General features: G+C 38.7%; 1 protein-coding gene across 1 annotated transcript; it reads right to left on the bottom strand.

Moving 5' to 3' along the window:
- Window positions 1-625: 625 nt before the first annotated feature.
- On the bottom strand, window positions 626-13137 carry stxbp3 (syntaxin binding protein 3). Its single transcript, XM_085775026.1, has 19 exons — window positions 13036-13137; window positions 10139-10188; window positions 9885-9966; window positions 9691-9767; window positions 9520-9592; window positions 9291-9391; window positions 8017-8162; window positions 7594-7687; window positions 6851-6975; window positions 6654-6752; window positions 6494-6551; window positions 6307-6372; window positions 5877-5957; window positions 5256-5391; window positions 4789-4895; window positions 4545-4643; window positions 2486-2571; window positions 1575-1723; window positions 626-1376 (listed from the first exon to the last, which is right to left on the bottom strand). The coding sequence occupies exons 1-19, from the start codon at window positions 13079-13081 to the stop codon at window positions 1273-1275; spliced, it is 1779 nt and encodes a 592-aa protein (XP_085631152.1). The 5' UTR covers window positions 13082-13137; the 3' UTR covers window positions 626-1272.
- Between the last annotated feature and the right edge of the window lie 1078 nt (window positions 13138-14215).

The following is a 14215-nucleotide window of genomic DNA, read 5'->3' as shown; positions in this document are numbered from 1 at the left end:
ATTTCATTCCATGCCTTTGTTTTCATTGCTATTAAGTTACAGAACTAGGTTAAAGGATCCATCCATTAATTCTCTTTCTATAAATGTAGCTCACTGAAGCATCTATTGCATTCACTTACAGTACAAAGCCTCCTCAGCACTTAAAGATTCAACACCCCTCTCATGTTTGTCGTCCTGAAAACACACAGGAAACATGTACACTGTCCTGTATTGTGTACAGACTTAGTATGTGGTTAACAACCTCAATACAGTGTAACTATAGCATAATACCTGTAGAAGAAGTAGGGTAGATGGGATCTATAATGTTACAAATCGTCCTAATATCCTCGTTTCACCTATTGTCTCTTCAGCCGGTAAAAGAGCTTTTCTCTTCACAAACACATTTTTTGGTGATAAATATTAAAAGACTTCTTTTTCTGACTGGCCACAGTTATTAAATTCTATTATAATTCTTTTGACTTTGTTAACTATCCAAATACACACGTAAATTCCTGTAGTATAGTTGTTATCAGGTCAAAGCAAAAACAAGGATCATGTTTTCAAGTACTCAACTAATTCCTTGACAATGTTTTGTTAACGCTCTTGTCACAACCATAAACAAAAAAGTGAAGCTAAGGCTTCTGTCTTGAACCACTTCATCCGTTTATTAGTCAGTTGTTCAATTTAGAGGAAAAAAAACAAAAACAAAACGTAAATATTCTATGTTAAAAACACTCTCCAAAAATTACATTTAAGTGTTTATAAACAGCAGGGACTGAAAAAGTCAAAATGGCAGAGCAGGGACTCAGTGCTTACATACAGTATATACATTAGCTTTGTGCTATCCCCCCGCCTCCCCGACCATTTCGCCTCTGAAGAATCTCGGGTCTTTCAACTTGTATCATCATCAGTTTCCTCTTAAGGACAAAAAGCAAACAAAGATTAGCAGGTGTTTTACTTTAAAAAGCTCTTAGTAGGATGAGGTCAATTCACTTTTAATGTGATCTATATCATTGAATGTCAACATGAAGCTGTGTATATTGAGGGCCATAAGTAGACTGCAGTCTTACGGCAAAAGCTTTTCAATAAACAAAAACTGCTTAGAAGAGAATGTGTCCTCATACCTACTGTAAATGTGCATTAGATTTGAAAAAAAGAGTATTAAAACATAAAGTTGAGCGTAAGGTAAATTCCCTTCAGTCTTCCGATGAGGAAGTTGAGTTGAGTGCACTGTGCAGGGTGATAAGAGATGTAGGGAGTTTGGGGAGGTTGTTAGTTGGAGGGTCAGACCGCTCAGGCGTTGCTCCTCTCCTCTATTGTCATAATCTCCATGGGGCCTCTGCTCAGGGCCTTGATGTCCTCCAGGAGACTGATGGGGGTCAAAATGTGGGAAGACCCTGAAAACAACGTAGAAAGAACAATTAGATCCCAAATTATGGTGTGGATAAATAAAAAAAACAAAAATACCTTTAGTAGAGAGATGAGAGCCACTTAACTATGAGATATAAAATGACATCAAAGTGCTCAAAGATGCAAATTCTTTCTATGCACCAGAGAAAAAGGTTTGGTGATTTTACTCTTGTGTGAACGCTCACCTATGATGACCTCGCAGGATTTGACCGCCTGGGTGACCTCGTAGGCCGCGCGCATCTCAGAGTAGCTGATTCCTCCGATGACAAAGATGATGAGGCGTGATCCGCCCCGGCGTTCGTCCTGGGTGCTGGCTTTGTGCTTCTGACGAGCGCTGTAGAGTAGAGTGGATAGATGCATAGAGGATTAATGAAGACAAATTTAAAAGAGGATGCTGGCTTCATGTCCAAATTGGAAATAATCAGAAAAACATCCGGACAAGAAAAGACTGACGATACGATGGATGGATGGATATTCCAAAATACAGAGACCCAGAGAGTTATAAAATCAAATATTAGAATGACGCTCTGGATCTTGTTGAACTCGTTCCAGTGGTTTCATGCTACTTAAGGTCCCTTTTGTACATTCAGAGCTTGGTAAATCTACCTTTTTTTTGATCCTACAAACTTGTGGAATATTCTTCAACATCCTTTGGGGCTGGAGAATATTCCCTCTCTTGCTGATTTTAAATGTATGGTGTCTGACTTTTGTAAATTACCCTGCAATTGTTTTTCAGTGTAATTGTATTTATGCTCTGTTGCTGCTTGTAAACTCGTCTTCCCTGTAAATGAGGGAAACTTCAGTGACCAACGAGTTAAAATAAAGGCGTTATGACAAAGCTGAAGCTGAATGCAGTAGCACAAGTGATCAGTGGAGGGCACCAACTCATCACCTTCTCACTGTCTGCATCAGATGAAAATGAAAGAGAAAAAGCCGCCTCTTACTTTAGAATAACTGGTGGTGTGAAGAAATATGAGAATATCGTGCAGCAAGAAACACTTTAAAAAAAACCAGGAAGTGTTTGGCCTTTACATAATCACAAGTGTTTCATTTCAGATCATCAGAAGCGTATTGACCCAGTTTACTGGAAACCCACCTGACGGCCCCAGAGCCGTTCCAGGCAGCAGGACACTCAGACTGGTGCGGCCACTCTTTGGTGTCCAGTTTGTTCTCCACGGCATCCTGAAAGGAGGAAAAACACATCCTTATCATATTTGCAGAAGTTACTTCTTTCATCATCATCTAAGCTTTGATTTTGTTGGTACATTTTATGAGGTGTCCTGCTTAGAGCCATACAGACACAGAGTGAGGAAAATAAGTATTTGATTCCCTGCTGATTTTCTAAGTTTGCTCCCCCACAAAGAAATGGATGATCTCTAGTTTTTATGGTAAGTTTATTTTAACAGAGAGAGACGGAATATTAACAAAAAGGAATAATATCATCGTATAAAGGTTATAAATTAATCTACATTTGATCAAGCGAAATCAAAAACTTATTTTCCACACTGTATGTAAGTATTTAAGAGATGCTACTCTTTTAGTTTGGCCTTTCACTCAAAGAAAAACAACTTAAAGATGCTGACATGCTCAGCACTTTATCTTCTCTAACAAGCACCTTTGCAAATTTTGCACATTACACTTGCCTTATTATACTAAACACTACTTATTTACAGTATGGTATGTTATGTTTTTGTAGTGCATGTGGTTTAATGGTGGGTGTGTACTGAATGTTCTGTAAGCAATGTTTTATTGTAATGCAAGCACACATTGTCCTTAAACAAAATAAAAAAATAAGATCCACATCATTTACACTGAACAGAACTGAGACGAACATGGTTGTGGTGCCATTATGCACAGCAGCGACAAGGTTACGTGACCTAGAAACAACTCCATCTGCAGGTGTTTAACTGGAGCTAAAGAAAGAGCGAAAAACTACACTACTATTTCTGCTGCTAACTACAGGAAGCATCGAGGTGCGGGTGGGGGTCACAGCTACTACAGCTCAAAACAGAGAAACTTTCTGCTGCTTTTCACAGTCTCGTACTTAAACTTTTAGTTGTTTGTGTGTGTTTTTTAAGCTGGTGAGGCTCATTGTTCTTGGCAAATGGACTTTTTTGTTGATAAATTCAGATTTTTTTCAAAAGGAGCAGATTGGTTTCAACTTATATCACATGTCTTATGAAGCAACACATCAAAGAAACAATCTTATTTCCTGCTGGAAACTGGTCACCACACTTGACAGGAAACCAGGTGCTCAGGTTGCAGGTGCTCACTTCTATGAGATCACTTTTCACATATTAACTGGAAAGTAAAAACGAACAACGTTTTTTTTAATCTATCACAGCAATGAGCCTGACAATATCACTACCTAAGAATTAGAGAACTGAGACTCAGTTTATTTGTATGTTTGGAAATAACCTGATTTTATGACTAGACGGCACTGTGATATATCTGCCTCTCAGTTCCCAATCGATTTCCCAGAACTGGACTCCACAGCAGGGTTCAAAATAATCTAAATAATATAATTTCATCGGTGTCTCGTGGCTTACAACTCATAAAACTTACCACATTCAAAACAAACAGCCAGAAGCAAACTTTAAGATAAGACAGAGTGAAGAGGTAAATGAGACAACTGCATCTACAATATGGCAACAGGTGACTGTGACACCTTATCTGTCTTTTAACCTACAACACATCATCTTATTATAAAAGCTGCTTCTACGGGACACATTTAACGTACAATAAAAGGCATGTGAGGATCAGTACAAGCAAAGGGAAGGCGCTGAGAGAGAAGGAGCATCTCAAGGGATCAACATACAAGTGCTGCTTTATTCTGCCTTGTACGTCCCAAGATGTTGTTCTTTACAAATGAATAAAGCAGAACAAGAAAAAAACACAAACATACAGTATGACTCACAGATGACCTGAATCTGATAACCTGCTTCTGTTCATTACTTTTCTCACGAATTCAGAGGCTACAGTGGCCCAGATCCAGATACATGTGGGATTTACATCATGTCTGACTTATGTGACATACTCTACATCCCATGTATGACCCACTTTTAAATCCTCACTGCATCCAGTTTGTTTTATTCTGGAGCTACGCACAATAGCTAATAACAATAGAACAAACAAAATGTACAGCACGGTCATACCTCCATCACATCTTTTATGACAGGAGTCCATCTGGACAGGTTGTACGTCTGCTCCTGGGAACGATCCCGTCTGGTTGGTTTGCGAGAGAACATGCTAGACTGGAGACAAAAGCACATGAAAATATAAGCAGGACTCAGTTGGGACTTTAAAAAAAAGGACAAGAAGACGTAAACACGATGACACAGGATAAAGAATTCATCTACAATCACAAAATCAAACACAATCAATTATTTCCTCACACACCGTTGTGATGATGGGGACGCCCAGTTCTTTCCAGTTCAGGATGAACTCTCGTTCAGCCTCGATCTTTACATGTTGGATGAGTTTGTTCAAGTTCTCGTCCGTTGTTCCTGTTAATTCACAACGAAACAAATAAACCAGTGTGAAAATCTATAGTGGTTTATTGAAGCTGTATCATCTTGGATAACTAATTGTCCACCGGGTCGACATGATATGAGGAATTCTTGGTTTTAGGTCCATTTTATAGTTGTTTCTGGGAGGAATTCTCTATTTTTCTTAACTAGAAACAACCTGAGGAAATGAGCAGCCCTACAGTTTATATCCTGGCTGTGTGACCTGGTGTCACTGCCTTGATGTTCTTTATTTGTCTCTAACAGTCTGCCCTCTAAATGGTCTCTAAGCAGTGTATATGTACAAAGCCAGAGACATGACAGACTACTAACGCTTCTTAGACAGTCTGAAAGTCGTACCATTGAGGCTGAAGATGTAGAGCAGCACAGCTCTGATCTTGTCGTAGGTGCTGTAAGGGTGGAGCAGCACCGGCAGCAGGGTCCTCATGGGATCTTTCACCTTCACCCCGTCCACGTCTGCCCCCACGGCCAGGTCCTACACAGTGAGGTAAAAAAATAAAATAAAATAAAACAGTGGGTAAGAATGTTCCCCTGCAAGTGAAACTTTGTATCCTAATTGCCCTCTGTAAAGTTATGGTTGAAGGAGATTGCAACATATCTTGCGTTGCAAAGATTTACATATATTGTTAGAGGGAAGAGAAAAGTATGGAAACCTTTTTTGGAATTTTTGGAGGATGAGAATGTGACAATAACTTGAAGATCATCACTACTGCTGCCTTTTAAGTTATTTAATTTGTTTTTTTCTTACTTCCGTTATTACCATCTATTTGTATTTGTATTTTTATTTATTTAGTTTCCTCATCTTTTAATTGAATTGTCTTGTTGTTTAGTACACTTATATATGATTTGCTATTGCTTTGGTAATTGTTATTTGTATGTTTTTATATGAAAAAACTGTAAAAAACTAGCTTTTGGAGATGACCAGTGGTCGGAATGGAAAGTTAATGTCAGTTTTCAAACCTGTTCAGCTTTGCAGAGTTTCTCCACGTTGTTTGAGAATTGCTGCATGCAGTCCTCAGCCAACTGCAGATGAACCGCTTTCTATGAGAGAGAAGTGAAGTATATACATGTCGGGAAAAAATAATAATGTTACTGAATATTCTTAATTATTTGCTACAGAGATACTTATCATAGAAGCCAAATTATATACATTTTGCTGAAATAAAAATGCATTAGTCCAGCATACATAATAACAGGCTTTCGAGACGCCACACCCATCCACCATCACTCAGCTCTGTAATTAGCCAGAAGCAAATGATACTGTACATCTACCAATGACATGTCAGATAACCTTCAAAAATGTCCATCCAATCCTGGAAGTTGATTCAAGTTGAACTTTGCGCTAAAAGCAAGTGGTCACAAGGTTGTATATAATAGAATAATTACATACCTCTGTCAGCTGTTTACGGAACGACGGCATCTTCTTCATCATTTGGGCCAAATTACTGATTGAGATCTAGACAGATAAGGAAATAAAAACATTAGCTCAAGGAACTCATTTTAAGTAAAATATTTATCTATAAGTACAAATTTGAAGAGATAAAAGTGGCAAATGAGCAGACGCCACAGAACTGTACCTTCCCATCTGGCTGTTTCTTGCTTGCAGATATTTCCTTTACCATCTTGGGAATTTGTCTATTGTTAAAAAAACAACAACAAAACAAGCAGGGGGGTCATGACTGGGTGTAGGAACATAACAATGGAGAACATCAATCGTTTAGGGAATTGTTTACTTACTCTGAGACCTCAGCGATGTGCTTGTGCCTCAGCCTCGCCCAGAGCATGTCGTCCTCGTTCAGCAGGGCCTCCTTCTCCGAGCCATCTTTACCCTTGTACCTGGACACAAAAAAGCAAACAGATTATCGTTTTCAACCAGCTTTCTATTGTTTAAATCTAAATCTATGGAGAACCACAGTGAGAAAAGCTTGTATTACTTGTAGATGTCTTCCTTGACATCAATGAGGTCATAGGTCATGGCCTGGTAGGTGAGCTCGTGCAGGATGGGGCTGACGGGGTCGAAGCCTCTTTCCACTATCAGCAGCTGGGCTTGAGTCTTACCCTGGTGACCGGAGGAAACACACAAATAAAAACATTTGAGATAAAAATGCATTTTTCCCTCATTTTCTTTCATAAAGAAATTAAAACATAGTATGATAGAAAGCTATAAACTGGATTGATCATTTGGGATTTGACTGCAACTTTAATGCTGTTTATTTGTTTTGGCTTCATCTGTTGATTATAAGATTTCTGCTACTTTCTATTACACTGAAACCATAAAGAGCTCCAAAGGTTTCACTGAAATTAAGAATTAAAGGGAAAGCACTTATAAGCTTTTATGCACCATTTCGATTAAGTTTGAATTAATGAATGCATTATTGAATGTTGATTGATACCTGACTAACAATTTGTGCACAAGATCGAATAAACTACTACTAATACTACTATATTATTGAGCTGCTACTGAGCATCAACTGTGATTTTCACTTTCAAATTTCTTGTGAAGGGCAACAAAACCTTAATCTGCTTATCGCAAAGTAGGGAGTGTACTTCTTTTTTTTTTTTACATGATAAGCCACCAGGGGGGTAAAAACTATATTTACCAGTTTCCACTGACTCGTTGGTCTGAGACCGTGTTTACTCTGTCAACACTCTTTGTTCAGCTCAGCAGGTGTCTCACCTTTTTCTTGCCACTGTCATCCAGCTCGTAGTGACGTGCCAGTTTGTTGTCCACCAGCTCTGCGAGGACCTTGGCGTTCTCCATGTTGCTGTCTCTAGTTATGACAAAAAGATTGCTTACCATGAGTCATCAAGATTGCTCTGATACCAGTATTAGTTAATCAGGCAGTGTGTGAAGTGTGTGTTTTAAAATACACTAAATGGTGTTTTCTGTCACTTCTAATGTGATATGTATGTGTGAAGCGATAGTGAGATACTTAAACATCATTGCTCCTCTCTCTGTACTCAGTCAGACAACACATGGTACCAAACGTCTTTTCTAGTATGACTCGGCTCTGAGCTGTTAGGTAACGCACTCTATCTGCGCTCGGGGGTTGAGGTGTGCTTTAAACTGAGAAACTAAATCCTTTCTTCTCAGGCTTACTTCTTGTATCTGACCCCTGGGTACTCGTCCAACGTGGCACAGAGCGTGACGAGCTGGTCTGCGAGTGTCTCCAGTGTCTTCTTCTTGTCCGGATTGTTTGGACTGTAGATGCTCTTGAAAGCCTTTGGATTATCACATGTGAACACCTAATTGTAAAAAGAAAAAAGAAAAAAATCCACAACACTATTATTAACACTAGAAGACGAAGAAGAAGACAATTTATTTATATAGCACATTTCCTGTCAGAGATAACTCAATGTGCTTCACAACATAAATACACAAATAGGCAAAGCAAAACACAAAAAATATAAAATACAAATAAACAGAGCAATATATTGCACAGATATAAACAGAACTGTGTATGTTGGTGAGTGGAGACTGGCCTATGGGTAAGAGTGTGCAAAAAGAAACGTCTCAAGTCTGTTTTTGAAAGTACTGATCATTGTGGAGCTTCTAATATTGAGATATTACTGTCACTACTCCAACTAATTTCCACAGCACATCAACACACTTTTAGTCTTTCTAATGTTAGGGAGTCAAGAAATAAATACCTGTATATATGTATAAATAAATTATTATCGCAAGGAATCCTTAAAGGGATAGTTCAACATTTTGGCAAACTGGTCCATTGCCATAATCCCTATAGTTGTAGGAGTAGGTTCGTTACCTTTAATTGTCGGTGCAAGCTATTTTTAGAACGGCGGAGCAGAGCTGCAAGCTGCTCAGAGCTACGCTATGGAGGCTAATGGGATTTCTTGGTTTCATAGCGTGGTGAATGTGCAGGTCACAACTTTTCTATGAGAGTTTTGGAGTTGTTGGATTGTGAATTTGATGAGTTTGATGAGGGAAACCAAGAAATCCCATTAGTCTCCGTAGCGTAGCTCTGAGCAGCTCACGGCTCTGATCTTCTAAAAATAGCTTGCACCAACAATTAAAGGTAATGAACCTACTCCTAAAACTATAGGGATTAGGGCAATGGGCCAATTTGCCAAAATGTTGAACTATCGCTTTAAAAACACACAGTTATTAGTTGTAAAGTCATTACATCATAGCAACAAGTGGACAACACCCATTGACCTGACATCACTGTAAATCTGTTCCTCCCTGCAGCAACATGTCCAAGGCATGTCATGCCAAAGGCAAACCACAACAAACTACAACACTGGAAATTTTCACTTGGATAGAAAGCGAAAGAATCTGCACGAAAAGAGGAAATGAAGCGTTACAAAAGAAGCTCAAAGTCTAAAAAGAACTAAAACACTGCAGACACTCACTTGTGACTCCTGCGGCATGAAGGACATGTTGATTTCCTTACAGACTCGGATGTACTTTGCACACTGCATCTTCATTTTGTTGAACAGGGTATCGGGGCAGTCTGTGGGACCAAAGTGTTTTTAGTTTGCATATAAACTGAAGAAAATAAAAAATAAATAACATATTATGATAATTATGAGTTATTTTTACAACTAGGGATACATGAATGGCTGGTTTTTGGTTACTTACAGTCAGTGAAATAAACATATGCTGCTTTATACTTGGGTTTGTTTTTGAAATCCGCAATGAAGGCATCCACACACTGTAAAATGAAATATTTTTTTAGAAATTACAAGCCAAAATCTTCAGACTGAAACTGCAAAAATGCCACATGATCGTTATGGGATTATAACGGCAAACCTCAGCGGTTGGTGACATGAAGTAGATGGCCTTCATTTCTAGGACAGGCTCTCTGCTTTTGAATAGGTCCTCCACAACTAGAGAATTAAAAATATATTTATATATTAACAGAGCAGTTTAAGGCAATAACATATCATCTTCATTTATTCAGCACATTAAAAGTGCAGTATGAAAATCATGGAAGCAGGGCCTACTTGTTATTTTCTCTGTCATCAGGTCTGACATTTTGCAGCATGATGCGAGGAGCTTGGTGGTAAAAGCATCCAGAATCAAAATCTGTGAAGAAGAAACAGCAGCAGTCAATAAAATAATGTGCCGCAGCCGTACTGTAACACGCTCCACATGAAAAGAAGCAACACTGACAGATGGAGAGATAACAGTTGTGTTTTGAGTCAAAACGATGCAGTGCTTGTTTTGTTTCAACTCTGCACCGTGGGTCTCGTCCTACCTTCCATACTTCAGATTTTCTGCAGTCCGCGATAATGGTGTCTTCTATCCCTGTCGGAGACACAGAGCATGACTCATGAGAAACAACATGACTAAAACCAGGAAAAGGAAAAGGGCTATTTTTACTTAGTTACTGCTGCTGAGTCAGTGTTAAGTACAGCTGAGAGTGACATTATGTTTTCTCTTCTTTAATCCTAAACCACATTTCTTAACTCAAACACAGTGACTTTTTTTTGTTTTTTGAAAGGGAAAAATCCAAAACATTATCTGGTTCCCTCTTCTCAAGTAAAATTATATTTTCTAGTTCTAATGAATTTGACTTGTTTGTACTTTTGATGGTTTGTCAGATAAAGACATTTCTAAAATACATATGTAGTGCCAAAAGCATAGCACTTCATGAGTATTTTATAGACACAATTAGGGTTTAGGATTACGGATTAGGATTTTGGCTTCCAATAATTATGAAAAAAGATAATAAAGATAGAAACTGTAGCACGTTACATTTCACAACAAATGTCATGCCCCTCCCCTGTCCTGCCACATTAGAGGCGTGTGTATCATGCATAACCAGAAAAACCACATAGACACAATGGTTTATTTTTCTATTTGATTATGTTTTACTGCAATGAACAATCAATAATTAAAGAGAGAATCTGTCTGACTGGTTGCAATCTTTATTCAGCCTTATTGCTGCACCTTGATTGCTTGATAAACGATGAAGAAAATCCAAGAAATCTAATAAAAACAAGCCTGAATCCAATATAAACTTAAGCCAATAACGTGTTTATGTAGATTTTAATTGAGACTCTCTCTATGTGACAAAGGGCTCAGTCAGTGTCAGTTGATATTTCACCTTATAGTAGTGTTGGTACTCAAGACCACATTTTCAACATCTTACTGTTGTCTCGGTCAAGACCACAACTGCAGTGACACCTTTTCTTTTTTAATCACAATGTCTCTCTGTCACTTACTCAACTTTGGTTTATATGCAATGTAATTCAATAACTTAAAGATAATTAAAGCAGAAGTAAGTGATATATTTGTGTTAATATAAGTCTTAAATAGTTATATCTTCCGACAGCAATCACTTACATAGAGTGTTTGGTCTGAAACACGGGTCTGTCAGTCCCTCTGCTCTGCTCTGAGCCGAGGAGAAAACATTTATCGTATCCTACAGTTTTTTATCCAATGAGGAGAGAGAACGGCATGCAGGGCTGTGTGTGCAGCCAAGGAACGCCGTGAATGTGGCGACGTAGGGACGAGGACTGTTATGGTGCGTTCAAGGAAACTCGTATTTTTCCGACCGTGAAGTCGTACCAGTTCGATCTGGTACGAGTTCACCGGTCGGAAGTTACGAGTGGCCGTTATAGTGACTTTCACCGGTAAAACAGGTCGGAAAAACACGAGTGGGTTGCCTGAAACGCTACAAAGTCGTAAGTTGTGACTTGAAGCTGTAATTTACGATTTCAAAAGCCTGCCTGGAACGCAGCATTAGCGAAAACGACCGGACCACTTACTTCTGCTTTAAAATTAAAAATTAAAAAAGCATGCATGTGTGTAAAACCATCTGAAAAACTTTGGTTGCACCAGTGTCAAGAGTGGGAGAGACTGTGGCAGGTTGTGTGCTGTTGCTGTGTTATTCTGTTCAATCCAAATATGGTTTAGCTTTTATATCAAATTATCTTTTCTTTTTAGCTGAGGAATATTGTAAATATCAAGCCACATGATTATTATGAGTATTGGTACTGATTTGAATACAGTAATGGTCTTGAAAATGGTCTCACATTGGTTTGGTCTCAGTCTTGGGTTAGACACTTCTTTTAGAGTTAACGATTATGTAGAGTCAAACCTTAGCCCGGCAGATAATCAAAAACATGTCTTGCTGTAACTGTACATGGATGACAAACAAACAGACGGTTGTGTCAGTTTGATGTGTTGTAGTCAAGACCAACAAGCCCAAGACCAAGTCCAAGACCGAGACCAAACCAATGCGAGACCATTTTCAAGACCATTATTGTATTCCGTACCATTACTATTTACTAATAATAATCATGCGGCTTGATATTTATATTATTCCTCAGCTAAAAAAGAAAATATAATTTTGTGTAAAATTCATGGACCTGTTAAAGTCTCCTCCCACTGTTAAGACTGGTGCAACCAAGTTTTACAGATGGTTACACAAGAATATACTTGTGTAGAACAATTTTAATTATCTTAAAGTAATTGAATTATATTACATAAACCAAAGTGAGTGAGTGACAGAGAGACATTTGCAGTTAAGAAAAAGGAAAAGATGTCACTGCAGCTGTGGTCTTGACTGGTCTTGAGAAAATAAATCCTGGGTCCAGCTCAGACTGAGACAAGACCAAGACCTTATGTGGTCTCAAACATAGACACATATATACATAATATATACGGATATATGTCTATGGTCTCAAATACTACAACACCAGTTTGACGTTGGCCGGTGTGTTGTGTTCACTGCAGCCCGGAGATACGAGGCGGGGCTCGGGGCGGAAAGCGACCTCACTCCGGGCTAAAAGCGGACAGACTGCCTACAAGTGTCCGGGCCAGTGTCTAAGCCTGAACCAAACAACGACAGCTCCGTGTGGCGACTCAGGTTTTCCGCGATTATCAACCTGTCGACTATCCCCGTTAAACTACACTTGTAAAACTTCCGTTGTCCAAACAAAACACCAAAAACAAAACAACAATAACGAGCTACACAGAATGAAGTGTAACGTTCACTGACACTTCAACATGCAAAGTCACAGGGGAGGAAACAGTCGATAAAACAAACACCGCGGCGTCACTTACATAAACTTTAACGTCTTTTAAAACAAGTAATAAGGAGTGTCACTTGGGTTATAGACAGTATCTCAGTGGGGGTGAACTTACTTTTCCAAACTATCCTCTTCAGCCCGTACTGTGAACCCGCTGCCATCTTTTTTTTCCTTTCCTTCCGCGCCACTTCCTGTCCCGTGTCGTCGGGCTCTGACGTCATCTACGTCACCAAGTGTGCGTCGGACGCTGTTGTAGTTTTTTCCCCCTCCCCACATCCATGCTCCCCACAGACCATAGCCACAGACAGACAGCTACAAATGTTCATCCAAACCGCCGAGTAGGTAAAAGACAAATAATGTTTGCAATTTTACAATATTATACTGCACAGTTTTTTAAAAGGTAGTGTCAAAGTCAAATAAATAGTAGGAGACTTTGTTGATGAAACTCATTTCTCGTAGTATCACTATCACTTTCAACCTAACCTCTTAAAATTTTCCATTAGATCAATACAGATGAGAGAGAAGTGTTTTTGGAAAACATTAAAAATAAATGACCAAGTAACATCTGTTACTTACAACTAACATATTATTAGTAAACGCGCCCATTTTAGCCAGTTTCTGAGATACTAATCAAAGATTTTACCTAGCCTACAAGTCAAAATTATGAGCTGTAAAAGAAAAACAAAACAAATGTATTTGTTAATCTTAGTCAAAATATGACATGATTTTAAGTAATAAGTCATACTTATACATAGTGAAGTTTCACTGTTTATATTCTTGCATAATGTTAGTGTATTTCTGTATGTATGTTTATGTATATTTTTGTCCATGTTTATCTTTTTCATAGAGGCATGGCCCCGACCCCCCTGTGTGGATCCAGTTCCTGTAAATATTTTTTTCAATATGTGCTCAGCCTGTTTGTCTTATACTAACATCTGGCACAACAGGGCTTCTATACAATTAGCTTAACTAATTAGAAATTTAGAAAATGTATTCATACTAGTGTGAAAGGGCCTCTAGGTGGGGGAAGTCCAGCTCCACTACCCAACCCCTGTATTTCCTGCCATCTCGACTACATCCTTGAATATTGAATATCATGCCTTTAGCCACAAAGGTGTTTCCATCTCCTGCTATTCAACCTGCAGTTACATCTCTCTGCTTCGCTATGATTGGACATTTGCTACCAGTGGGAGGGGCCAATGGCAGGTATTTCAAGGAACACAGACACCACATATGTTAGAGAAAAGGTAAAACAGTAAAGAGTGAAGCATTAAAAAAAAAAACCTAAAGGAAGC

Source organism: Trachurus japonicus, chromosome 4 (genome assembly GCF_045865225.1).
Source record: "Trachurus japonicus isolate A0001 chromosome 4, Traja_1.0".
Lineage (NCBI taxonomy): Eukaryota > Metazoa > Chordata > Actinopteri > Carangiformes > Carangidae > Trachurus > Trachurus japonicus.
This window is presented reverse-complemented; position numbering and strand designations above follow the sequence as displayed.